Below are 26,990 nucleotides of genomic sequence, written 5' to 3' on the forward strand. Positions count from 1 at the left end.
GCAGCAACGCTGCTGCAAATGGATTTTTTCCCTTTTTTTTTTTTTTTTTGTGGTGAAAATAAATAAATAAGCCCGCAAAACCGAAGGACTGTTGATGAAGTGTAGCCCAGCGTTAATCACAGGGTAATTGCTGCCATCAGTCCTGATTATTTATAAATATATTTATAATTGTGGAAATTAAACAATTAGACATCCTTCCTTCCCCCTTCTAAATCGAATCATGTAAGAGGCCAGGACGGGCTCTGGGGCCGCGGCGCCCGGTCCGTGGCCGGCGGGCAGGGCCCTCCTTCGCCGTCCCTCGAAGCGCCCTCCGCGCTGGGCACGGCCCCGCGAGGTGACACCGGCAGGGCCGCGGGGTGGCACCGGGGCGGCCGCGGGCCCCGCGCGCCCCCAGGCCGCCCCAGCTGCTCGCGGGGCCGGGAGCGAGCGCGGCGGCCGCCATCTGCTCCGGAGCCGGCGCGCGCGGCCGGGCGGCAGACGGGGCCCTCGTGGCGCGCGCCGGAGCTGTCGCACCGCGTTAGGCCCCGCGTTGCGCCCGCCGTGCCGGGCGGCGCGGTGCCCTCCCCATCCCGCTGCTCCCGGCCCCTTCCCGAGCAGCGGCGGGAGGCGCCGTGGCCGGCGACCTGAGCGGCGTCGCGCCAGCAGTGCTCGGGTTACCGGTGGCGGCGGCGGCAGCGGATCCCGTTTCCAGCAGCGTCAGCCCCAGAGCAGAGCCAGGGACCAGGCGCGTCGGCCACCCCGGGTGCTGCGTCCCCGCGCGCCAGCACCACGCGGAGCCCAAGTAAAAGGCGCCTTTATTGTGGTATAAAGAACATAAAAGGTCCCTCGGAGGCAGCGCGAGGGCCGGGGCCGGTGGGTTGCGCGGCGCGGAGCCCCGGGGCCGCGGCCGCAGGGCAGGCACTTGAGGAGGGGCGCGAGGCCACGCGGCACCGCTGGGGACCGCGGAGGGGCCCGGTGGCACCGGGGCCGCTTTGGTTGGTGCTCTGGGGTTAAGGCAGTTGGGCCTTGGCTGCCGGCAGCCCGGGCTGGGGGAGGACGAGGGCGCCGGCGGCGCCCGCCCCGGCACAGTGAGTGGTTGGCACCCCCGGCGCCCCCGGCTCCGGGGGCTCCTTCCCGCCGCGCTTCCCTGCCCCGTCCCGCGTGTCGCCGCTTTCCTGCCCGCTCCCTCCATCCGCCGCCATCCCGCAGCGCTCCTGCCCGCTGAGCCCGGAGCCGCAGGGTCGCGGCCAGGGCGGCCCCAAACACCCCTCTCCTGAGTGCCCCGAGGGACTTCTGCAACAGAAAGAAAACGGGTTAAAATGACGTGGGAGCGCGCGGGCCGGGGCTCGCGGGAGCGCGGCCGCCTCTCCCAGCCCGGTGCGCTCCCATGCTGCTCCCGGATCCAGACCCGTGCGCTTCGATGCAGCTCCCGGATCCGGGCCCTTGCGCTCCAATGCTGCTCCCAGATCCAAGCCCACGTGCTCCGCTGCACCTCCCAGATCCAGGCCCGCGCGCTCCGATGCAGCTCCTGGATCCGGGCTCACATGCTCCGATGCAGCTCCCGGACCCAGGCCTGTGGGCTCTGATGCAGCTCCCGGATCCAGGCCCGTGTGCTCCGATGCAGCTCCTGGATCTGAGCCCACATGCTCCAATGCAGCTCCCAGATCCAGGCCTGCGCGCTCCGATGCAGCTCCCGGATCCGGGCCCGCGCGCTCCCGCCGGCTCCGCGCGGTGCCCGCGCCGGCAGCGGCCGTGCACCCCGCGCCGGCGCTCACACCACCGTGCTGATGGTGGACGACTCCTCCGAGCGCCGCTGCTTGCTGGGCAGCGACTTGAGGTACTCGAGGTGGCGCCGCGCGTCCTCCTGGTTCTGCCGCACGTAGTAGACCAGGTAGGAGATCACCATGGCGAACCAGCCGAACATGGTGACCAGCATGGCGATGTCCGTGGTCCTCTTGTAGGCGTTGCAGAAGTCCGTGTGCGCGATGACCTGCAGGAAGGCCTTGCCCACGTGCTCCTCGTGCGCGGCCGCGTCGCACACGATGCCGCCCGCCGAGCCGGCGGCCAGGGCCACGGCGCGGATCAGCTCCTGCAAGCGGCAGTCGCAGAGCCAGGGGTTGTCGGAGAGGTTGACCTTGGCCTTCAGGTGGCCGACGGCCTCCTTGCTGAGCGACACGAGCCGGTTGGAAGACAAGTCCAGGGAGCGCAGCTGGTCGGCCAGGCCGCGGAAAGCGCCGCTCTCGACGCCCGCGATGCTGTTGTGCGACAGGTCGAGCTCCAGCAGGAGCGGCAGGTCCCGGAAGGCGTCGCGGGGCAGGAAGGGGATGCGGTTGGAGTCCAGGTAGAGCTTGTGGGTGTCGTTGGGGATGTCCTTAGGGACCTCGGTGAGGCGCGCGTGGCTGCAGCGGAACGTCTTGAGGCCGCCCTCCTCGGCGGGGTAGCAGCCGGGCGGGAAGGCGGCGGCCGCGCGCACGCAGGAGGCCGCGAGCAGCAGCAGCCACGCGGCGCCGCGCGCCGGGAGCAGCCGCTCGCCCATGGCGCCGCGTCCGCATGCTCGGCGCCGCCGCACCCTGCGACGGCAAAGGAGAGCGTGAGCGCGCGGGAGCAGCCGGGCCCCGACGGGCGCCCCGCGCGCCAAGGTCACCGCGAGGCCGCTCCGGAGCCGGCAGAGCCCATGGGAGCGCGACGGGAACCTGCTGCGAGCGGCTTCCCAGGGTGGCTCCGTCCGCCAGCTCCGTGCACGCCGGCTCTTCCCGCCCCGCGGACGCCGGGCTCTGCCGGCCCGGGAAGGCCCTGCCACAGCCCCGCGACGCCCGGCCGCTGCCTCCGTCCAGCCCTTTATTCCGGAGGGGAAAAACGTCACCGGGAAAGAAACAAAAACAGGGAGAGGAAATTCACTCCGTCCGTGCACAAGTTCCCAGGGTGGTGGTGGTGGCAGATAAGGGCCGCGGCGCAGATCTTGTCCCCCGCCTTTCCCAGCCGCCGCGGCCGCCACGGCGAGGGGACCATCCCTGCCCCGCGGCGCTGGGACGCGGAGCCTTTCCCGGGCATCGCAGCCGGGAGCATGAAGGGGACCCCGAGGGCACGAGGGACTCGAGGCAGGCCTGGGACCGTCCCCCTCCCGCAGGTGCAGCCCCTGCTCCCCGCTCGCTGCCGCACCTCGCCAAGGTCACGGCGGCCGCGTCGCGGGGGGACCCGGCCACGTGTCCCTGCAGCCCGGGGTCCCGCTCGGGCCCCGCTGCGGCGGCACCGGCTCCGTGTGGCCGCGAGGGGGACGGTGTCCCGGACACGGCACCGCGGTGGGGACGGGGGGACACGCGGACACCCCGCCCGGGCTGCGGCTCTGGAGACCCCCCCGCCGGGCACTCGCGGAGGCGCCGGCTCCGAGCGGCGCCAGCCCGGCCGGGAGCCGCCCGCAGCGGAGCCGCCGCCGCCCCGGGGATGCCCGGGCTTCCCCCCGGCGCGTGGGGCGAGGGAAGCCCCGGTGCTTCCCGGCGCTGCGGGCCCCCCCCCGCCTCCCTCCCGCCGGGGAGGGGGGTGTCCCGGAGCCCCGGGGCGGAACGGGGGGCTCCCGGTGCGGACTCACCTGCCGTTGCCGGCGCAGCGGCCCCGCGCCCCGGGCCGGAGCGGCCGCGCCCCGCGCAGCGCGGCGGGCCCGGAGGCGGCGGCGGGGCCGGTGGGCGGGCTCGGCCGGTCGGCCGGGCCTCCCCGGGGCTCCCCGCCCCCGCCCGGCCCGGCCCGCCCCGCCGGGGGGGCTGCAGCCCCGCGCCCCCCAACCGGCTCCGCCCCGCGGCCCCCGGACCGGGCGGGGGAGCCCCGGGAGCCCCCGCCGTGTCCCGCTCCCTCCTCCCCTCCCCGGCCCGGGGGGGCGCGGCTGCCCCCGCCTCGCCCGGCACCGCGATCGGTTACACGGGGAAACCGGAGCCGCGGCGGGGGGGGGGGCACCCACAACCCACCCCACCACCACCCCGCGCCGCGGCAGCGGGGACGCGGGCGGCCCCGGGCCCGGCGGGGACAGCGGTGGCCACGGAGGGACGCGGGGCTCGGCCGGGAGCCCCGTGGCGGCGGCGGGGGGGATGTCCCCGGGACTCCCCCGTCCCGCCCCGGGACACCGGCAGCCCTGGCTCAGCACCATGGAGAGCGGCCGCCGTTCCCGGTGCCCTCCTTGCCCGGCCCGGTGCCGCTCCGGGGGGTAGCGCCCGGCCCGGCCGGCTCCGCTGGGAGACGGAGCATCCGCGGCGGCTGCAGCCGCTCCTGGGGCTGCCGGGGCTGGGCACTGCGGCCTCCCGCAGGGCCTGGGGGTTCCCAGCGGGATGCGCCGCGTTTGCCGGGAGACACCGGAGCGGAGCCGGGCGGGCCCCGCCGGCAGAGCCGCCGCAGGAGCCTCGGGCTACAAGAGCAGCAGGGCCGCCCAGAAACGGAGCCCGGTGGCGACCGGCGGCGACACCCGGGACGGCTCCGGGAGCCGGGGAGGCCGCCGGGCTCCAGGGCTGCCCGCGGGGGCGGCCGCGCCGCGGGGACCAACGTTCACGGTGCCGCGAAGCGGCTGCCGCTCCGGGCGTCGCCGCGCGGGGGGATCCGCTCGCGCAGGCGGCGGCGCCGATAAAAATAGCGGCGGTGCGCGCGTGCCCGTGCGGCGGAGCGGGGCCGCCTCCCGCGGGAGCCCTGCCCGCGGCATCCCCGGCCGCGGCATCCCGGTGCCAACCCGGGGCATCCCTGCCCGCGGGCATCCCCGCGGGATCCCTGCCCACGGGTATCCCCGCCACCGGCGCCGATCCCGGGGCATCCCTGCCCACGGGCATCCCCGCCACCGACGCCATTCCCGCGGGATCTCCGCCGACGCGGGGGGCGCCTCCACGACACCCCGGCCTTGCCGAGGAGGCCGCGGGTTCGGCCCACGCCGGGGCCGGTATCCCCAGCGCGTTGGGCCCCGCGTGGGGAGCGGGGCGAGGGGGGGCCGAGGGGCCCCGCGCGATCCCGGCCCCGTCTTTGTTCCCGGCGAACAAAGACGGGGCCGGAGGGTCTCCCCGGGCGCGAGCGGAGGAATCCGCGGCCCCGGGCGCTGCTCTCGTGTGTCCCGGGGGGACGCGGCCCCCTCCGGCAGCCCCGGCTCACGAGTCCCCAAGGGGACCGGCCAGAGGGGGTCACAAGAGGGGCCACCAGCCTGGTGGCCCCAAACGCGCAGCAAAGGGTCCCCTGGGAGCCTGCAAGACCCCCGGTCCCGGCGGGGCTTCCCGGGAGCCTCCCGGTCTGATCGCCGCTGCCGCAGGGGCTCCCGGGGACGCCCGGTCCCCGCGGTGGCGCCGCCGGCCGGGGCTCTCGGGACTACAACTCCCGGCATGCCGCGCGGCGGCGGGGCGGGCCGGGCCGCGGGGGCAGCCGGGAGCGCAGCCGGGCCGGCGGGGAGCGCCCGGACCCCGGCCCGCCGCGACGGGCGGAGCGCAGCGCAACCGACACGAACGGAGCGGAACCGAGCCGAGCCGAGCCGAGCGCGGCGGGCCCCGCGCCGCGGCGGTGAGTGCGGCCTCCCCGCGGCGGAGGGTCGGGGCCGGCCGCGCGGGCCGGGGCGGCCGCTGCCCTCGGGCGGCCTCCTGCGGGCGGAGGTCGCGGCTCGTCGCGGCCTGCGCAGGGACCCGGGCCCGAGGAGCCCGCGTCCCGCCGCCGCTTCCCTTCCCGGCGGGAAGGCCGGGAGCGAGGCAGAGCCACCGGCTCCAGCGCCGGGGACCGCTCGTGTCCCCGCGGGACCCCCAGTTCCGCGGCCCTGCCGCGATTCTGACCCGGGGGCTCCCGCGGAGGCCGCCCGAGCTCCACGAGGAGGTGACCGGCAGCCCCCAAGCTGAGGCTGCCCACGCCGGTGGGCGTCTCCAAACGGGATTGGGATGCACGGGAACAATGCCTTCATCCAACACATCCCATCACCCCGCAGCTTCCTTGAAGCACAGCAGCATTCCCTAAAACCCCGGCCTCCCCTTGCGAAGAAGGGCTTGAAATATTTATTTGGGAAAGGGCGAGTGCCGCTGCTGCCCTCCGAGAGGGATCCCGGCTGGGAGAGAGGCCCCAGGAGCATCCCTGGCCCTGGCTGCCTCCGCTGGGAAGCTCCTGCGTCCGGAGAGCTGCGGGCGCTGCCGGTTCGGTCCACACCGGTGGGCCCCACGGTGGGTGCCCAGGAAGGGCGATGCCACGGGCAGGGGGTCCAGGGCTGCGTGGCCGGGGGACACGAGCGCGTGGCAGCCGCGTGTCCCCAGCAGCGAGAGCGGAGGAGGCTGCGCCGCAGGGGTCAGGGACCCGCAGGAGGCTGCGCGGTCACCAGGCTGGGACACAGGAGGTGTCCTGGAGGTGGCCAAGTCCCCAAACAAGAGTCCTTTCCCCCAGAGCAGCAGGGAGCCGTGCAGCACTCCAAGCCACACAGGGAGGAAGGATTCGGCTCCTCTCCGCGGCCTCGTGCTCGGATCCGAGCACAGTTAGGACTTTTCCCCTCTTTGGACCGACACTGTCCCACGTCAGCGCAGTCCTGACCTTCACACTCGCTCTGGCGAAACGTTGAAGCTTTTCTGTCCCGAAGAGCGGCTGCAGGACCGGGAAAACTGAGCTCGGCGGCCATCTGGAGCTGGAGTTTCTCCCGCTCTTGCGTTTTGCCTTGTTTTTCCTGCAGGTGAACAAATCCCCGGTGTAAAATTAGGCAGCGAACGCCAGGAGCTCTGGGATGGGGGTAGGGACACGAGCTCTGGGCTTTTGCAATAGAGTGCAGGGCCCCGCGCGCACGACGAAGCGGGAGCAAAGAGCTCGGGCAAGGGCTGCAAGTATCAACGTGGAAACGGAGAAGGTTCACAGGGAAATAGTTTTAAGGAGGGGGAGGACAGAATTAGAGGCAAAATGATCCTCGTGTGACCTCATTCCTGGCATCCCCCAAAGCTTCTTGCAAAAACTAATTAGCATCTTGTACTGTACGTACCAGAGTTTCACCCGTCTGATCCTTCTCTGTACGAAGGAAACTGAGGCCTGGGAGAAGAATTCCACTTTCCTACTAAGCACCCAAGCTGCAGGTTTGCTGACTTCTGCAGCCTTTGGGTAACGGCATCATTTTGGAAAAAGAAGAGGAGCCTGAAGGGATCTTAGGAGATCACCCAGTCAACCCCCAAAACCAAGGGGAAAATTCTGTATTTTTTTGCATTGTTTATGAAACTTGATTTACAATTTCAGACACCCACTAAGGCAGATGGACCCTTCTGGGGTAGCCCACTTCACTCTCACACCATCCTTGTGCTTTATAAAGGGGCTCTGAGTCTCCGTCGTGCAGTTACCTCCAGCACGACCAGCCCCTTTCCCTTTGCAGCTATCTTTTCAGGATTTGAAACCCAGTTGGTGCCTCTCCAGAGCGCTCTCTAGACTAAACAAGCCCGTTTCCTTCGAGCTGGCCTTGCAGGTCATGTTTTTCCTACACCTCTTTTCCCTCGCGCTGCTCTCCCCTGGACTCCCTCCAGCTGCTCCTGGAGCTGGGCTGTATTCTAGCCGAGGCGCTAACAGGATTGAGGAGAATTATTTCATACGTCTGGCAAACAGCACTCCTGTTTATACATTCCACACTGGCGCTTGCCTGTTTTTTTCCCCCACAACATGACATTTTCCCCTGCTGTTTTGCTTCACAGCAACCCCTCGATTTTCTTTTGCAAACCTCCAGGAATTGCACCAGGGGAAAGCTGGGGCTGAGCTTCCCAGGTGGGAGAACTCTCCGTCTCCAGCTCCTGCTTTCAGACCAGGTCTCAAACTTTCCTGCAATCTCCCTTGATATCCTTTGACGCAGGAGACGAGTAGAAAGAAGCCCAGCAGTGTGCAGACCGGCAGCCTGTGCGCTGGGGGTGAAACAAAAGCCTTTTCCAGGGGGAAACTACCTGGTTCCTGAGCACCTGCTGCGCTGCCCTCGCGGCCCTGCCTCTCATGAGCCGCCTGCAGTGCCGAAAATCGGCCGCACGCGCACCCGGAGCGGCCTGGAAGCTCCAGCGGGAAGCTGGGAGCAGCAGGAGCAGCGTGTGCTCCGCGTCCCAGCCCTGGGAGGGACAGGAAAGAGCAGCAGCTTGTGAAACCCACCGGAGCCAACACTCGGCAAGGAAACGTGGAGCAGCTGCAGGGCCACGCGGAGCGTCGTGTCGGATCTGGCCGGGCCGCGTCTCCAGAGACCACGGACGGTGAGAACCGTGGAACGGCAGCTCCCTCGTCCAGCTGCGGGAACCACGGCAGCAAATGCAAGGCTGGACATCGGCGGGGTGCCCTCGCCTCCCCGGCCCTCTGTGCCAGAAACAGAACAGTGTATTAGCTACCAGCGCTGCTCTTCCTTGGAACATGGACAAAGAGGATTTTATGCAAGGCTTTCCCCATCCCAGAGTATTCTGCTTTACCGTTATTTCCCCATTCTGCTATTTCTTGTAATTCCTGAGGATGGCTAAGCCGGACACACTCGTGTTCCCAGTGATGCTGAAGCGTGACCGATCCCTGCCGCTAGTCACCGAGGCAGCCACGTGAAGCCCCGCTGTGCCATCCCAGGGCCCTGTCCAAAGGCTGCCGTTGCTGTCCGAAAGGACAGCGCTGACTCGCTCCCTCTTCCTGGGATTGTTCGGAAAAACATCTCAGCGCGTTTCTCCTACGCAGCATCTGCTCCTTCCAGCTGGGACGGGAGCCGTCTCCTTTGCAGCTCTTGCTACAGTCTTCCTTGTTCTCTCCAACTTATTTTCTGTTGCTGAAAATCTCCCTCCTTCCCCATGCAAAACTTTTTGCTAAAGTTTTCAATTGGAAGGCAGAACACGTAAGCTAGATGGCGAGAGCAACAAGGCCCTAGAGCTATGCAGAACCCTTATAAATCAGTGAAAGCACTTGAGAGATCTGTCATTATAGAGCTGTCGTGCCTTTGTTCTACAAGGACTGGTGAGTTTTAAGGTATGCTGAACCCATAAACAGCCATAAACCATAAAGTAGCTTCATATGTAAGTGCTTCTGTCATTAACACTGTCACCATGACCTGGAAAGTGTTTGTCTGAGTCTTGTCCAGCAATCATGGGATTGAACCTTGACACCTTGGTTCCAAGAAGACATTGCAGCACATCACACAGCTCCTCTCACAGACAGGCGTCCCACACATTATTCCCAAATTTCAGCTGTTCTGGATTTAGCTTCCTCTCAGAAATGTCAGCTCTACAAATGGAAAAAAACGAGTTGCCAAGAAGTGAGCTGACTTGTGATTTTTATAACAACCACAATAGAACTCAGGTTTGCTTGACAGCAACAGCTCCACCCGAGCTGCTCTTAACTGAGTAATAAAATTACCCGAAATCCGAGTACTAACCTGGCTCTCCTTTAGTTTCAGGGGTTCCGACTGACATAAAAGCCAACATGAATGTGGGAACAGCGCACAGCGAGGTGAACCCCAACACCCGTGTCATGAACAGCCGGGGCATCTGGTTGTCCTACGTCCTTGGAATTGGCCTGCTGCACGTCGTGCTGCTGAGCATCCCCTTCTTCAGCGTTCCTGTGGTCTGGACTCTTACTAACATCATTCACAACATGGTAAGGGCTGGATTTCCCGGGACACATGGAGTGTGTGTGTGTGTGGGGGGGTCACAGCACCGGCTGCTCTAGTAAGACCCCATTAAAATGGTTCCTTTATCTGCATTTCCAGAGCCACAGGGTGACTTACTCAACCTCCACCCTCAGGCTGGGACTCTTCAGGAGTCAGAAATACCCCCTCTTCATGGGGATCCTCTTGCTTATGTTATCTGTGGCTGTAACCGGAGCTGCTGGAGGCTGAATTCAGCACAAATGCTGCCTGCTCCCTTCCCCTTCTCTCCTCTGTGCCCTGTCCTGGGACCAGCAAGGAGTTTGAGACACCACCAATAACTATTTAAAAGACAAGCCCAACTTAGCAGACACTCGCTGCTTGTCTGTAACTCTTGCTCTGCTTCAAGAAGTTACCTGGTAATCAGAGCAGGGAGAGGCCCTCGCCGCTCGCAGGTTTCCCAGCGCCCTTGGGAAGCATTTCGCACCGCTGCCGCACGGTGCAAGTCTGTACCGGCACCCCGATCCCAGAGATCCCAACGCTGAAACGTTGCAGCCACCTTCTTTGCTTACGCTGCCGCATCCGAGCAGCCCCAGCCAGCGGTTTAGCTCTTAGAGCTTCGTTAGCTCTTAGAGCCTCGTTAGCTCCTGCGGCTTCGCCGGCCGCAGCGGCGCCGAGGCCCCGGCGGCCCCGCGCGCTGCAGCCGCTGTCGTTTGCCGCAGAGCATGTACATCTTCCTGCACACGGTGAAGGGCACACCGTTCGAGACGCCCGACCAGGGGAAGGCCCGGCTGCTCACGCACTGGGAGCAGATGGACTACGGGGTGCAGTTCACGGCGTCGCGCAAGTTCCTCACCATCATGCCCATCGTGCTGTGAGTAGCGCCGCCGCCCTGGGGACACCGAACGCTCCCCCTTCCTCCAAGTCACTGCTTTCCGGCTCCCTTCCCCGCTTCGGCTTGCAGAGCAATTTATCTATGGATGTATTTAGCAGCAGGCTGTAGAAACACACATCAGCACTGCCCTTGCCTGCTCTCGGGCTAAATGTTTTAAGAACAGTCCCCAGGTTCCTTGGGGTGCCCTGCAGCTGGAGTTAATGCTTCTAAAGTACTCTGGATAGATCCATATAGACTGTGCTGCTCTAAGGTCCAGCATCCCGGGCATTGCTGCGCTAGCAGGGAACTTGTTTTTATAGACTATGGTAATATTTAAGAGCCTGCTGTGGAATAGGATCCCATGATAATAGCCACAGAACAGGAACAGAACATAATTATGTGCCTTGTCCAAAAAGAGGTCAGATACAGGGTTAAGCAAACAGGGAACCGTGAGGAAGACTGAAACCGCGGGTGCTGTAATTCAACTTACTCTTTTTGTCCCCTCCTTTCCAGGTATTTTCTAACCAGCTTTTACACAAAGTATGACCGGATACACTTCATAATCAACACCATCTCCCTTATGAGTGTCCTGATCCCCAAACTGCCCCAGTTGCATGGAGTCCGGATCTTTGGGATCAACAAGTACTGAACTGCTGGGATGGAGCAAATTGAAGAGGAGCAGGGGAGAGGGGGGGGAAATTCCTTCTCCTTAGTCCTTCTCCTCATCCTCATGCACACTGGGATATAGTTTCACGGCAGCCGTTTAAATGCAGTATCCAATAGACGTATACCGCATGCTGGATCCTCATGCCCAATAAATCTAAACAAGCTCCAGAGTAGAGTTTAGTGCAGAGCAGGATACGTGACACTGGATTTCTTTTATTCCAGTGTCATTAAGTAGATGCAGATACACTGAGACTTCAAGGTACAAAGAGGACGAATTCTGGGGAGGTTTTCATCTGTCCCAGACACAGAATGAAAAGTACAGGGATGAGGGAAAAAGCTTCTAGTGCTGGTACTATTGCTGTGGTAAATGCACTTTAAAATATATTTCCCTTTCTGAAGCTAGGTGCTTTAAATGATACATGGGAAAATTCAAAGGGATACAGCCAGACTTTCCCAAAACTTGATTGTTTTAGGATATGGATTTCATATTGGGGCAGGGAGTGGGGAAGAAGAGAATGACAGATTTTTATTTCTAAATCCTTTGTCCCACTGAAAAAGGATTTTACTGAGAAGAATACAGGAAAGAATGACCTAAAATTTGACAGAGCTTTCGGTTTTCTATGGTACCATTTGTGTAGTTCGGGGGAGAAAGTCCCTATCAGTTCCTAAATCATGCTAGTTATTTTCAGCTTGCAGCAGAATTTCAGTAACGTTGCTCCCCACCCCAAACCACCCATTTCAAAGCGCACTCCACGCACTCAGGCAGCGCTCAAAGAGCATCTGGATTAAGGGGCAGGGTGCAAGTTATTTTAATGATTGACTAGAAGTGTCACCGAGCTCCCTGTTACAGGGAGATCGAAGGAGAATGCAGCAAACTGAAGACTGAGAGGGAGAGGCCAGCTGAGAGGCTGACGGCTGCTGGATACAGGCAGTTAATGGCTGTGACCGGAATTTTTCTCCTCCAGCCAGCAACTCGATCTCCCGGGTGTGGGTGCGTGTCACTGACACAGCCCGTTCTCCGGTTAGACTTAATTCAGCATCTCACTTCACACGAGGAAAAGTCAGGATATCTGACTCGGCCTGGAAGCCTGTCCCTTACCTTGATGCACAGTGTCTGTCCCTAGTCCCACAGCAGCTTTCCCTGGCCCTCGAGTGGCCTCCGACAGGGTGAGGAGCTCTAGGACAGCTGCACTAAGCAGCAGCCGCCAGCTCCCGAGCGGAGCACCGCGAGGATGCAGTGGGTCCCTGAAGATAACTGATGATTTAGGATAGAAACAGTATTGAGCTTTCTTCGCCCCATAAAATTGTCCACCTAAATAAAATGAGTTTGCAGGTTTAGCTCTCCTGGTTGAGAGATCTTTCTACTGTTCCTAAAGGGTTTTATTTTAGGTTGTGTGCTGGTTGAAATGTGTTTTTCCTCATGCTTCCCCTAAAAGCCTGTAGTTTTGTTGTCTTAGTACTTGTACATTTCATAATTTTGACAACAATCTAAACATTTTAAATATGGTATTTTGTTCCCTGCATTAGCCAAGTATAGCCTCAGAAGTCAGTGGGCAAGAGAGTAAATGCTGATGAGTTCTCTTTGATGGTCTCAATATGGACAGAGATAGAAGAACTTCAAGTTTGCATATAAAGCCTAATACTACTCCATGCCTAATTTTGGGCAAGCTGTTCTACTTCTCTGCCTCAGATTTACTATCAGACCGCTGCTGAGAAAAGGAAAAACAAAACATTCAATATTTCTCAGAGGGCTGTTGTAATGCCTAGAGACATATTATCTAGTATGTTTGAAATGGAAATAGTCTAAGTCAAAAGGAAGCTCTTGAAGAGAGACAAAAAAAGAGTCTGGCTTGATGTTTAAGTGCTATTCTCCAGTGAGGGAGTTTGACAGATGTCTAATTTATTTGGTTTGTTTCTCTCTTTTTTTTTTTCCCCTCTCCTTTTTTTTTAAAAAAACCTTTTAACCACCATGACAGAGATTGCTGCTTTAGTTAAGGTACTATATACCCTAAAGCTAATATACTCTTTAAGCTACTAGACAATGACTTTTGAAATAAAATATTGTTTTCAAAGTAGAGCTAGTTCTTCAATCAGCTGAGTACCTTTGATACTGTTGATTTCTTAGTCATTTTAATGTCTTGAATGCCTGTAGAAGGTCTGCTACCTTCATGTTTGTAGAGCCTGTTCTTAACAGGATGGCTAGGCCAAAATCCGTGGTGTAGACTGCACGGTGCTCGGCAAATCCGAATGTCTGACAGCACGTGGAATGTGCACGCTATTGGCAAATCTCCTCCAGGGAAAAGAGCACAATTTAGTTATTTAGCTAGAATGTGAGGGGCAAAAACCATTCACTTACCTGCAAAGACAGTTGACTTACCAAGGATGCTTCTGCTTAAAAAAATCATCCCAACAGACATGTATTGACTATTTCTGTAAGTCCATGCACATAAAATCAGGGCTATTTTGATGTTTTTAGCAGAAAAATAAACTGAAGTTCAGGGTCAGGTGTTCGTAAATAACTACGGCACCGTGGCTTCATTGAAGGCCTTGGTGTTAGAGCAGCTGAGGATCTGAACATATTTTTACTATTAACTGAAACTAGGGACATTTGATTCCATCTTGTTGAGCTGAAGATTAACTGCTAAACAATATAGAACAGAATGGAATTACGAGTTTCTCAAAAGAGCAGTTTTTAAAGCCTAAAATCTCTTGTTAGACAAAGCCTTAATTTTAATAGCAAACTTTTCTGATTTACTTTGTTCATACTGAAATGAATTAAAATAGCCATTACACACATGTATTTGGGGTTATATGGCAAGTTACATTCTTCACAACATAGGCACAACATTTTGGCCAGGGAATATCTGGAAGTTAACTTGGACTCATGCAGTTAATCCAATCAAATGAAATATAAAGGAAAACAGGAAAAATATGGGGAAATGAAGTAAAAACTGAAAAGAACATTTCATGTTAATTATACAGTATGTTAAGCATCTGGATAAGATTTGTAGTTACTTGAGCAATTATTGATTTAAGATGCCATCTACAGGGCAAATGTGAAAATTATTAAAAGAAAATAGAAAACCTACTTGAAAAAGACTTTCCATTAGTTCTTTTAGACCAGAAGATTTTCTCCAAGTACCTGCAATGAAGGAGAGATGATTGTTACTGATTTTAAATGGGATTTCAGTCACAACACACAGGATATTTCCCTTTAAGCCTTGTACTGGCTGCCTGCATAGTGACCAGAGTAAACTGCAGATGGAGAATTACAGGTAGACTCCACTGAGGGACTGAGAACAAAGAATGGACAAGTATGTACCTAAAAATGCCGTTCATTTTGTTTTACTGTGGATGGAGAAGGGAAAAAGGTTTTGAGAAGCACCATTAGATGCATTCACAGGTGCTGGCAAAAGCCATCCCTTTGCCTGATCTTGTTATGGGCAAAAACTGCTCTAAGCCATTGTCAAGACCATGTACTTGCACAGTACGGAAATCACTGTACCAGGAAAAGCCACAAAACAATCAATACTACCAGCTTGATGTTTCCAAATTAGAGATTCTGTCTTGCAATTAATTTAATATACCTAACAGGATGTCATGGAGCCCAATCCTTTGCAGGAGAAAGCCTTTAAAAAAGGAATACCCTGAGATCCAGGGCTACTTAACTCCAGAGTACTTTTATTTTTATTACCTTTTTAATAAAAGGATGGTACTGGCCCTTAAAAAAGGGACAGCAGCTGGGTTACCATTGTTAACACATTAATCCTTCCTGTTGTGACTTACATTGCTTTATCATTGCCCGTAATATACATTTTAAGCATGTGAGTGGTGTGTATACGCATCTTCCCTGGATCAATTTAAGCAAGCTAAATTAGTTTTTTATGGAACATTCTCACATTGTACATAGTTTTAGGGTTTTTTTCCAGTAGCCCTTCTTTTTGCTGTGTATACAAAAAAATCTCATCTAGAGAACTTTCTAAAATAAAGTGTGAATATTTTTATTACTCCTTTGTACAGTATTCTAAGAGAAACTAATAAAGTAAGTATTCATGTAAAAACTTGCGTTTGCTTCCCTGAATTTTGCATGGCCAGGATTTGCTGTTAAACAAGCTTAAAGAGTGCAGTGCAGCAGAAGGCTTGCAGCTTCCTGGAGTGGAGCACGGCGGGTGCAGGTGTGCATCCCTGCTCAGCTGGACACACGGACGAGTGGGAAAGACACATGCCAAGTGCTTTGGCCTCAGGGCTCTTCCCCTCGCATGCCTGGCATTCAGGTTTTTAAAAACAAACTGTAGAAATGATATAAAGTCTTACAGAAAATCCCAAGAAATGGTTTATGACAGCTTTCGTAACTGTAACACACAGTCCAGAGATTTCAATGCAATGATTAACACATGGCAGCTAGTTCCTGAAAGTGCTCCCAGTAAAGTAATAACATTGTCCTCTTGTCTACAACACACCTAGTTGTTCCTCTCTGACAGCTTTAGTGAAATCTCCAAAACCAGAACATGTTATTTCAATAGATAAGAAGTGCAGTACAACTCAAAACCAGACTAGGAATGGCATTAATCTTAAAATATAAGAGGAATTAATCCATGGCACTATTTAAGATTATCCACGCCCACTGTAACAATTCATGACAGAAAACCACACTGATGACAGAACTTTTGGGAGCAAGAATTATGTGCTATATTAGGGCAATCCTATTGCTATTTCCGGACACCTCAAGCATTTCTCCACCCCTCTGCTTTAAAGAGGCAACGCTACACACAGCGCCCGTGACTGCATGAACCTCTGCACTGAGGAAGAGGCAAGAAGAGAAGCTGCTTCGCACCGTAAAGAGGCAAGTGGATTTTTAAGAGCTTTCCATACAGGAGAGGAGTAGAGCAAACTTAAGAGCAGTTTTAGTTTTATGGGTTTTTTTTAAGTCTGGTAAGAGAATGAGTTCTCTGCAAACTACTAAAATGATTCCACATGAAACAGAAGAGAGTAGGACTATTTCTTCACTCCTGCCCTCATTTTATACAATATTCTATCCTCTGATGTGTCAGTCTTCACAAATTTGAAAGAATCGAACTGCTTTTTCAGACTGCTGAGGGACCTTAAGTAAGGAGGAGGAACAATTCCCTCCGCCGTGTGATGGAATCACTAACATGAACTATAACCCACAATCTGCTTCTCTTCCTTTCTCTAGCAAAATCTGATGAAGTAGGGTACAGATGGGGGGGAAAAACCCTGTACGCTTTTCTCCTTAATGACTACAGTAGCTTTTTTCAATTCATAAATCCAGAATATTCTTCATTGTGCCTTACAAATATTGCTAGAAAGGCAAGAAATGAAACTGAAAGTACCAACAAGCTGAAACAGGACAGAGTCTGACAGCGCCTGCCTTTCTGCCTAACATCCACCTTTCTCGGGGGAGACGAAGGCAGAGAGCTGGATCATAATGGAGCAGCCGTGCCGGAACGTGTGTGTTTAGGGGGAGGAGGAGCCTGCAGCTACAGTACCCAAAATGTACCCAAATGTACCCAAAATGCCGAGGAACATTTCAGCATACAGCAAGCTGTCCTATCGCTTTCCTGGAAATCATTACTCTCCTCTCAACACTTTCACTTTCTCGCTGTCAGATTTCAACAAAATCATTTTTTCTAATGCTTTAGCACTGTCATTTCCCAATAAATCACTCTTATCTGTCAGGCCTCAAGATATAAGGGAGTAAAATGCAGAAGTAGCACTTATAAAGAAACTAAGAATCATCCTTCTCAAACTGCTCGCTCATTGTGGCAGGAAATTGCACAAACTTTTTTTCCCCTCCTCACCAATTTTAAATGGGGTCAACACATTAGTTATCCCTGGTTCGCCAAGAACTTCCCTGTAAATAATCTTGTATAAATATGCCCTAGTACAAATGTGGACTTTCTGGGTGTTTAAAAAAAAAAAACTGCTCAATAAATTAGAAGTGCCAGATATTTCTTCTGAAGCCTCCTATTTGTATTTCAAGTAATTTGGCTTAATTTGTCTTTACCTTTCCCAAGGCAAAAGTACACTATCTTTCGGTTCAAAGTTTTTGATCAAGCTTCAGCAGTATGTTCAAAAAAGTTACCCAATCCATAGCAAAGCAGATGGATCCAAAGGGAGAACTGATTCCAGTTTCTAGTATCTCGGACCAAGAACATTTCAGACTGTTCTGCCTAGTTAGAAGAAAAGGAAAAACCATTTTTAACCGAAATCCTGGCTACAGGAGAACAGAGTATAACCTCTATGATGTGCTGCTACCTGGAGAAGACAAAACAAGTGCAGGTAATGCCCAGATTTATCACTCTTAAATTCACCATTTTTGGCTGATAAGCCAAACATCATCCTGTTTGTTTCCGTAAGCCAAAGATCATTCTGTTTTCACTCAGGGGCTGCCATGACCCATCTTTCCTGTGTGCATGAGTTCTGAGTCTGTGTAATTATGTTTAATCAAGCACATCAAATTATTTCAGAGCCCCTCATCCCTGCTAAGGATGTTCAAGATTCAAGCCAAGTTACACTCACACACCACGTCGACGGCAAAATTCAAGGGAAACTTCAAATTCCTGTTAACTCTGCAAACACAGAAGTATCTCTATCTACCTGCTGGTCCAAAGACAGGTCCATCAAGCTGGAAAAGAAACACATTCCAGTAGCAAAACTTGAGTCACTGAAAGCAGAAAGGTAAGGAAGGTGTGAAGAGAGAACACATGCTTTGGTCACCCCCTTTTGCCTTATGCCAGATCACACAAATTGTTTTCAGCCTCCAAAATTGAGAGTGAAGCCCCTGCATTTGCACTAGCTATGCGTACTTCTGGAGGAAAGAGGTGGTAAAAACAAAGAAATCCTAACACAAACCTATGTAAGGAGCTTTTAAGTAGAAACACCTCAACGCCAGTCGAGCCATCTCTTCTCATATTTTATCCCTGGAAATGAACAGGCAAACTGGGACATGGCACCTATGTGGCCTGCCAGAACACAGCCTCCTCTGCCACATCCTTCCTGCAGGTCCCTAAAAGATGCAGAAGGGAAGTGCACAGGGGACAGCAGAAATTGTAGCTCACCTTTTTTCCCCCCCACAAAAAGCCTCTTAACCACATTGTCACATTTATGTATACTCACACAGCAAGAGAAAGGACACAAGCATAAGGCCTCTGTGTCTACACAGGCTGCAGGTATTTTTGGTATAACTCCCAGATAAAACCAACAGACATTCAGCATTAATATTGCATCTTTTTCCCTTCTTTAGAAAAATGAATATGAAACATTCCTTCATTCAACAGTTAAAGAAAAAGCAACAGAATTTGTTTGTGGTTTCTGAATCGATACAAGTCTTAGAGGAAACCAAATGTGAGGAAACCAGCAAGATAGAAGGGAACTTAATGGTCCAGCTTTACGCCAAGTTCATCACAGAGGTTTGATTTGTGTTTATCTTCAGCAGCCAGACGTCTGAGAATATCTGTGTGCCTTTTTGGGTCTAGTGACACTTTTTGTTGTTGTTGATCAGGGCACCGGAGGCTTCAGACAAGGCATAACTATATCCAAAGGCTGCACCATGGCGTTCAGGACAACACAGCTATTAATTGGAGACGGATCATGGGGTAAGTGACTTCCAACCCTTCCACTGCAGGCAGCAAAAACATTTCCTAAAACCTCTTTCAGCCTAACGTCCCCACGCCGCAGCTCGTTTGAAAGAAAATGAGCATTTTTACATAAAGTGAGCTAAAGAGCTACTTAGGAGGGAGGTGAAGCGGTGTTTTTTTTGGAAAGAAACAAACTTATAAGGAAATCTCTATTATAAACTCTGTAAATTCCAAAGGCAGTTCCTGTTGAAACACTGTGCAAAGGATAAAGGTCCTTTTCTTATAGAGGAAGTGCAGAAAGCGGATGCAGTGGAGAACAGTTGAAACAATATCACGGTCTGACTTACAGTGAGCGCAGGAAATTTCATAACTGGGGTGCTAATATCTTCAGACTTAGAGGGAAAAAAAGGAAAAAACTTATCCAACTTTAAGTATTTTCTCAGTTAACAATTCCCTTTTTATTCTCTTGTAGATATTTGCCATTTCCCGGAGGATGATGAACAAACATTCATGTCTGATGGCAAGCAGTGTATCTTAATACTATTATTTGCATTACTTTTAAGCCATTCAGCTAAGCAGAAATTTCTCAGGATAAACCCACACCATCTAGAGCAATGTGTTTACCGGGGCTATTGCCCATCACCTGAGCCACCACAACTGTCCATAAGGAAGTATATTCAAGTTACCTATTACTTTTTTTCAAAAATACTAGTCTAAATGTTTCAAATTGCAATTTTAGGGATGCCAGTGGACCTACTGTAGTCTTCCCCTAATTTAAAAGTGACATATTAAAACTCTTTTCTGTTTTCCAGGCTTTTTACCGAGACAGTTAGGAGCGCTACAAAAGGAAGTTAGCGCAAAATACCGATTTTTCTCCAAGTTATCTGTGGATCTGCACAACATATTTTTAAAATCCTTCAAAGCTGTGATGAGAAACAGGAACCTCTTTCAAGAGCTGGCCCAGAAAGTAAGCAGAGTTCTTCCCATTACCACATTTAGAGCTACAAAGCCCTTTGCTATCATACACCTGCCCCCAGGAGTCATCTCCTATGCCATGACTAGCAATCCAAACCATTCCTCAGCACATTCCTCTGGTCACTACGCAAAGGGAGGCAGAAGGTGCCCAGGACAGAGTGGTCTGGGGAAATACATCCTCAGTTCAGCTTAGCAGCCTCTCTTCTCAGGCTTTACAGACTTTTTTTCCCCAAGAAGTTAGAAGATTTCCTTATCTGAAGGTATCAACAAATCATTTAAGTGTCTGAATATTCTGAATTTAATGTGTGAATGTCGTACTTCACTAAAACCTCAACTAGAGCCTCATAAATAGCTCAGGGATGGGAAGCGCCTATTCCAGGACCATTTCTAGGTCCACTTCTGTAGTTACATTGCAAGTGCAATTTCTTCTGAAATCCTGAGATTTCTTTCTCTGATTCTGCCCCGCCAGATGGAAGCTGTTCTTTATGATACTGGCAAATGTGAGTTGGAAACAGACAGCCCGGATTTAAAAGACCTACTGCTCAGTTTACGGGATTCTCCGAGTCCCCTCCTCCTGGGGCTTGCAGAAGGAATTAACTACACCCTTTATGCTCTGGAGGGTAAGGCCTAAATACCACTGTCAATCAGTTCACAGAGAGACTGTTTGATTAACTTAGGATAAAATACACAATTTTTGATCAAACTGGGGTTCCATGCTGACAATTGGTAGTCATTATCTTGTCAGTTGGGCCTAAAACAAATCAGTAGTTTCTTTTGTTGTTCTTTTTCGCTGTTGTTTGAAGGGAAAGGGGTATTTTTTGTGGGGGTTGTTTGTTTTGGGCTATAAATCTGCTTTAATTCTCCAGAATTAACAGAAGATCAGCTGCTGCTATTGCTAGAGTCTTTGGAGGAGAAGATTGTGTCTCAACAGCTTGAGCTGGTAAGAACCACACACAATCTAGTCATACCTGTCTCAAAACAAAGGGAGCTCTATTTTTTTTTAAATAAACAAAAAACATTTTTGAAATAACAAGCATAATATATAGTTAAAATATACCATAAAAATCAAGATTATGGTATAAGTAGCAGTATATCATAACTTAAGGTAACATGGGAAAGAAGGGAAGGAAGAATCTGTTTTGCAAACACTAAACTGGATGCAGCTGAGTATCATTTTCTAGTATAGCTCTTCTCAGAGGGTTTGCCATGAGCTTACCACAGTTGCAAGCATCTTCCTGACCAGCAGTTAACTTATTGGGCTTCAGATTTACAGGCCCAGCAGCATTTTGATTTCTTAGACATGACTAATTCACAAGAAACTGAAAACTGAGTACCTGAGTGTGGTGATCTTGCTGTGTGAGAAGTGCTACATATAAACCTGTATTATTCAGTGAGCCTGGAAGACGCTGAAGTCAAAGTTCACAAGTCAAAGGCACCATTTAGTCACTTGGTGACTTCCAGGGACGGGTGGCATCACTGCTGGGGGTTGAAAACACCAACTTAGCTCTTTTTCCTGTTGCAAAGGTCAAGAGCATCTTGGAACATGACATAGAAAACACAGAGAGGTGCTTCAGCGTGGATGCCAGGCTGCTCTCCTTCTCCGAAGGACAAGGACAAAAATTAACCACTGTAATGTTAGAGATGAGCGGAGTGAAGATTCAGAAAAACGGATGGGCTGAATGTGAGCAAGAGGCCTTCACAACCCTAGCAGCCCTGTATGCATCGCTGTACGCGCTACATCTTCTGAGCGGGTCAGACTAGACTACACTTTTCTCCCAGCTAGGAACCATTTAAAGGGAATGGCTTGGAGATAATATTTGAAAGTATTACTGCAAGATGCCTTCTGTATCCAAGCTTCGCTTCTATCCAGGCAATACACTCAGTATTCGAACCCAGCCCTGCTTCAGATGGGAAAAAGCAGAGTCCTAAAGCAACCTGTCTGCTTATGGAGACCTGAAACCAAATCTCAGAACTAAATTCCCATTGAATGCATAACAGCAAGTGAAAAAGAGGTTAAGATATCCTCACCACACACTCCTCTGACCTCCTCCACTATGAGCCAGCACTTATATGTTAGGCAAATTGGAAAACTCTTATTAGGTTGTTAGAGAACTCAATAGCAATGAATGGACTGCACACCTGCCTTATGCTAACTTCCTCTAAAACTCAGAAAACAGACGTGAAGCCATTAGTAATTTAAATTCTTTTAGCATAAATGTAGCAAATGCTCTGTTTACTACTACAAAAATAAAGAGAATAATTCCTTACTGAGAAGTTGGATGTTCTCAAAGGCATTTTTTATTATTATTATTCTCATGCATAACAAGCTCAAGGTGGCTGAAAGTTGGCTGCACTGGAGCTCTTACCTGGGTGGTTTTAGGGCTGCATATGCTGAATGGGAGCTGGGGTCGAGGCAGCAGAACTTGGGCTTGGGGCCATAGGCCCATTGGGGCGACGGGGGGAAGCTGCAACCGGCCGGACCCCCCCAGAGCAGCGGCCCCGCCGACCGCAGTCAACGATCCTCGCGCCTCGCCTCAGCGCGGCAGGCGGGAAACGCTCGCGCATGCGCCAAGCGGCCCGCGGAAATACCCGAGCACTTGCCGGAAACAGCCGAGCGGGAGGCGAGAGGGGCCGAGCGGCTGGCGGAAACACCCGAGCGTCTGGCAGAAACACCCGAGCGGGCGAGAGGGAGGAGCCGAGCGGCTGGCGGAAACACCCGAGCGGGCGGGAGGGAGGAGCCGAGCGGCTGGCGGAAACACCCGAGCGGGCGGCAGGGAGGAGCCGAGCGGCTGGCGGAAACACCCGAGCTGGCGGGAGGGAGGAGCAGAGAGGCTGGCGGAAACACCCGAGCGTATGGCGGAAACACCCGAGCGAGCGGCGAGAGAGGCCGAGCGGCCGGCGGAAAGGCCCGAGCGGGGCGCCCGCTCGATTGCTCGTGTGTCGGCCGCGCGGGCCTGGCGGCTCCCGGCGTGCCGCGCGCTTGCTGCAGTGTCACGGGCGGCCCGGCCATGAAGCAGGAGGGCGGCTCGCGCCGCCGCGGCGACAAGGCCAAGGCGCCCCCCGACGGGCCCCCGCCCGCGCCCCCCGACGTGGAGATGCGCGAGGAGGCGGCGGCGGCGGCGGCGGCGGCGGCCGAGGCCGGCGGGGAGCGGCAGCCGCAGCGCGAGCTGGACGCCGTCACGCTGGAGGGTGAGGGAGGGAGACCGGGAGTTTATGCGAGGGGGAGGATGGATAATTTGGGGGGTGGGAGAGAAGGCGGGTGTGGGGGGACGAGGGGATTGTTGGGGCGGTCGCTGTGAGGAGCGAGGGGAACCACGGGGGGATCCAAGGGATTCTCCAAGGGGGAGGGAGCTGTTGGGGGGTCTGCAAGGGGGAAGGGGCTGGGGGGGGGAGTGTCAAGGGGGAGGGGGGACATCGGGGGGGTCACTGGGGGGAAGGTCTCGGTCGGGGGAGGATAACGGGGTCTTTAATGGGGGGCAGTAGCTGGGGGGGCTCTGGGAAGGAGGAGGGAAGGGGGGGTGTCCTTGAGGGAGGGGGAGGAAGGGTGGTGTGGGTGGGGGGAGAGGGGACACGGGGGGTTCCTGGGGAGGGCGGGAAGCAGGAGGGGCTGCAGGGAGCCCCTGGGGGGCAGATCCCTGGGAGGGGGGGGCAGGAGCTGTGGGGAAGGGGGGGGGGTGCCTGGAAGGAAGGAGCTGGGGGGGGATCTCAGGGGAGGGGTCACTGGGGGGGGTGCAGGAGTTGGGAAAGTTGGGAAAGGGGAGCCAGAGCCCGTGGACCAAGGGATAACCGAGGTGGGAAGGGGCTTTGGGAAGCGCCCGGCCTCCTGCTCGGAGCAGAGAGCGGCCGCCCGGGGCCCCGCTGAGCCGCGTGCGCCCGCAGACATCAAGGAGCACGTGAGGCAGCTGGAGAAGGCCGTGGCGGGCAAGGAGCCGCGCTACGTGCTGCGGGCGCTGCGCGCGCTGCCCTCCACGTCGCGCCGCCTCAACGCCAACGTGCTGCACAAGGCCGTGCTCGGCTTCTTCACCTCCAACGGCGCCGCGCGCGACTTCCTGCTCGGCTTCCTGGACGAGGTGACGCCGGGGGGACGGGCGGCCGCCCGGGGGGGACGGGACGCGTGCGACGGGGGGCCCTGGGCCCTGACGCGTCTCTCCGCAGTCCATGGACACGGAAGCGGAGCCGCAGTTCCGCCCGCGCACGGGGAAGGCGGCGGCGGCCCCTCTGCTGCCCGAGGTGGAGACCTACCTGCAGCTGCTGCTCGTCATCCACCTGATGAACAGCAAGCGCTACCCCGAGGTGGGAGCCTCGCGCGGCCTCCCCTCCTTCCCCCCGGCCTCCCGTCCTTCCCCGCAGCCTCCCGTCCTTCCCCCCGGCCTCCCCTCCGTCCCCCCGGCCTCCCCTCCGTCCCCCCGGCCTCCCCTCCGTCCCCCCGGCCTCCCCTCCTTCCCCCCGGCCTCCCCTCGTCCCCGCAGCATGAGGGGCCCTGCTCGGTCCCCAGCTCACCCGTCCCGCCCTGCGCCGCCCTCCCGCAGGCCCAGAAAGTGTCCGACGACCTGATGCAGAAGATCAGCTCCCAGAACCGCCGAGCCCTCGACCTGGTGGTGGCCAAGTGTTACTATTACCACTCGCGCATCTACGAGTTCCTGAATAAACTCGACGTGGTCAGGAGGTAGGAGAGGGCCTTTGGGGTGGCCCCGGGCGGCCCCTCTCCTCCTCCCGGTGACGCGCTCCCCGCCGCAGCTTCCTGCACGCGCGGCTGCGCACGGCCACGCTGCGCCACGACGCCGACGGGCAGGCCACGCTCCTCAACCTGCTGCTGAGGAACTACCTGCACTACAACCTCTACGACCAAGCGGAGAAGCTCGTCTCCAAGTCGGTGTTCCCCGAGCAGGCCAACAACAACGAGTGGGCCCGGTACCTCTACTACACGGGTGAGACCGGGGGGCGGCCCGGGGCGCCTGTGGGATTTGGGCCTCTGCTCCCGCGGGGAAACTGTTGGGCCTTGGGAGCCGGGTGGGTCCGATGGGATTCGCCCGGGGGGCTTTTCCAAGCGCCTCCTGCCCCCCGTGAACCCTCTCCCGCTCCCAGGGCGCATCAAGGCCATCCAGCTGGAGTACTCGGAGGCGCGGAGGACCATGACGAACGCGCTGCGCAAGGCGCCGCAGCACACGGCCGTGGGCTTCAAGCAGACGGTGAGCGCCCGCGGCGTCGCATCCGGAGCGTCGCTTCCGCACCCGGAGCGCGCCGGGGCTGCGGCCGGTCCCCGTCCCTGCCGCTCTCCCACGGAGGAGCCGTCCGTGGCTCTCCCGGCTCCGTGGCCTCACGGGCTCTCCCGGCTCCAGGTGCACAAGCTGCTCATCGTGGTGGAGCTGCTGCTGGGGGAGATCCCGGACCGGCTGCAGTTCCGGCAGCCCTCGCTCAAGCGCTCGCTCATGCCCTACTTCCTCCTGACCCAGGGTACGCCGGGCCCTTCCCGGGCTCCCCGCGGAGCCGCCGCGTCCTGGCGCGTCCCGCGCGCGCGGGGGGGAGTGGGGAGCCGCGGGGGGGTGAGCAATGGGGGTCTCTCTCCTCTTGCCTCCAAGGGACCCGGACTGCTCTTGGCGCCAGGTTGCAGCGCGAGGCCGCGGGCCCCGAGAGGCTGCCGAGGTTCTCCCGGGGTGTCCCAGGGATGGACGGCAGAGCGGGGAGCCGGGCCCTGCCCCGCGTTCCCGGCGGCGCCTTGTCCCGGGATCCTTCCCCGATTTACACGTTCTCTCCTCCCTCATCTGCCTGCTCCAGCCGTCAGGACCGGGAACCTGGCCAAGTTCAACCAGGTCCTCGACCAGTTTGGGGACAAGTTCCAGGCCGATGGCACCTACACCCTGATCATCCGCTTGAGGCACAACGTCATCAAGACAGGTAGGACGCCGTGGTGTGTGACGTGTGACAGCCGGTGCCACGGGCTCGGGTGCCACCTCGTACACGTGGGGCTGTGGCTGCCCGGCAGGAGAGGGCTCAGCTCTTGTCCTCGTCCCAGGTGTCCGGATGATCAGCCTCTCCTATTCCCGCATCTCCCTGGCTGATATCGCCCAGAAGCTGCAGCTGGACAGCCCGGAGGACGCGGAGTTCATTGTAGCCAAGGTAGTTTGGGATTTTGTGTCACTGCTCAGCCCCAAGAGCCACCTGCAGCTCCCGCTGCGGCCGGGCCGCTCCTGCAGCGCTGCCATCCCGGGGTCCCCACGTCCCATCCCTGCATGCTGTGCCCCACACTCCCATCCCGGGGTCCCCGCATCCCATCCCTGCGCGCTGCATCCCACACTCCCGTCCCGGGGTCCCCGTGTCCCATCCCTGCATGCTGTGTCCCACACTCCCATCCCGGGGTCCCCGCATCCCATCCCTGCATGCTGTGTCCCACACTCCCATCCCGGGGTCCCTGCGTCCCATCCCTGCGTCCCACACTCCCGTCCCGGGCTCCCCGCATCCCGTCCCTGCGCGCTGCATCCCGCACTCCGGTCCCACTGGCCAATTCCCTGGCTCTAACCGGCCGCCTCGGAGCCCGCGGCCGCTCCGACCGCGCGCCCTCCTCGCAGGCCATCCGGGACGGCGTGATCGAGGCCAGCATCAACCACGAGAAGGGCTACGTGCAGTCCAAGGAGATGATCGACATCTACTCGACGCGGGAGCCGCAGCTGGCGTTCCACCAGCGCATCTCCTTCTGCCTGGACATCCACAACATGTCGGTCAAGGTGAGCGCCCGCGGCCTTCCCGGCTCCGGCCCCGCCGGTGGCAATTCCCATCTCGACCCTCGCGGTGACTTTGTGGCTGGCAGAAGGGGACAGCGGGGCAGAGTGGAGGGCGCTCTCTGCTCACAGCTTCTCGTCTCCCTTGTTTCTCTCCAGGCAATGAGGTTTCCACCCAAATCCTACAACAAGGACTTGGAATCTGCAGAGGTGAGATCTCATCCCTGCCTCTCGCCCTCGGGTGGAAGATCCCGCTGCAGCCCCGCAGGCGCCAAGGGACACCCGGGCCGGCTCCTGTCCCTTGAAACGCCCCCAGCTCCTGCCTTTGCCTTCCAGGAGCGCCGGGAGCGCGAGCAGCAGGACCTGGAGTTTGCCAAGGAGATGGCAGAGGACGACGACGACGGCTTCCCGTGACCCTCTGGCCCGACTCCACTTTTTTTTAAACGGTCCCGAGGGAAGATGCCGTCTCGAGCGGAGCTGCCTCCACGGCCCCGGTCCCCGATCCACCTTTCTTTTATAAAATACCTGCATGTCTGCACCGAGGGAGAGGGACACAGGGCTCCCCCGGGCCCGCGGCCACCGGCCCTGCTCCCCCGGCGCCCTCGCCCCCCGGAGGGACCCCCCCCTTAAACACACGT

The 26,990-nt window shown here is 56.6% G+C and overlaps 4 protein-coding genes across 4 annotated transcripts; 3 read left to right on the plus strand and 1 right to left on the minus strand.

Annotated features, from left to right (window-relative positions):
• Positions 1-1,746: 1,746 nt before the first annotated feature.
• On the minus strand, positions 1,747-2,535 carry LRRC3C (leucine rich repeat containing 3C). The gene has a single exon (XM_010214554.2). It carries the CDS (start codon positions 2,513-2,515, stop codon positions 1,751-1,753), a length of 765 nt encoding a protein of 254 aa, XP_010212856.2. The 5' UTR covers positions 2,516-2,535; the 3' UTR covers positions 1,747-1,750.
• Positions 2,536-9,318: 6,783 nt separating this feature from the next.
• ORMDL3 (ORMDL sphingolipid biosynthesis regulator 3) lies at positions 9,319-11,358 on the plus strand. Its single transcript, XM_010214552.2, has 3 exons — positions 9,319-9,534; positions 10,246-10,397; positions 10,911-11,358. Exons 1-3 carry the CDS (start codon positions 9,361-9,363, stop codon positions 11,044-11,046), a joined length of 462 nt encoding a protein of 153 aa, XP_010212854.1. The 5' UTR covers positions 9,319-9,360; the 3' UTR covers positions 11,047-11,358.
• Positions 11,359-17,049: 5,691 nt separating this feature from the next.
• On the plus strand, positions 17,050-21,617 carry GSDMA (gasdermin A). The gene is made up of 9 exons (XM_088519644.1): positions 17,050-17,363; positions 17,552-17,762; positions 18,328-18,493; positions 18,586-18,679; positions 19,134-19,372; positions 19,464-19,628; positions 20,106-20,256; positions 20,503-20,576; positions 21,161-21,617. Exons 1-9 carry the CDS (start codon positions 17,150-17,152, stop codon positions 21,395-21,397), a joined length of 1,551 nt encoding a protein of 516 aa, XP_088375770.1. The 5' UTR covers positions 17,050-17,149; the 3' UTR covers positions 21,398-21,617.
• Positions 21,618-22,632: 1,015 nt separating this feature from the next.
• Positions 22,633-26,774, plus strand: PSMD3 (proteasome 26S subunit, non-ATPase 3). Its single transcript, XM_088519662.1, has 12 exons — positions 22,633-22,825; positions 23,516-23,706; positions 23,792-23,929; positions 24,166-24,302; positions 24,374-24,564; positions 24,722-24,825; positions 24,976-25,090; positions 25,412-25,531; positions 25,650-25,753; positions 26,203-26,358; positions 26,512-26,562; positions 26,689-26,774. The coding sequence occupies exons 1-12, from the start codon at positions 22,645-22,647 to the stop codon at positions 26,764-26,766; spliced, it is 1,566 nt and encodes a 521-aa protein (XP_088375788.1). The 5' UTR covers positions 22,633-22,644; the 3' UTR covers positions 26,767-26,774.
• The last annotated feature ends 216 nt before the right edge of the window (positions 26,775-26,990 follow it).

Source organism: Tinamus guttatus, unplaced genomic scaffold (assembly GCF_059628265.1).
Source record: "Tinamus guttatus ecotype Peru unplaced genomic scaffold, ASM5962826v1 Tinamus_guttatus_pri_ptg000066l, whole genome shotgun sequence".
Lineage (NCBI taxonomy): Eukaryota > Metazoa > Chordata > Aves > Tinamiformes > Tinamidae > Tinamus > Tinamus guttatus.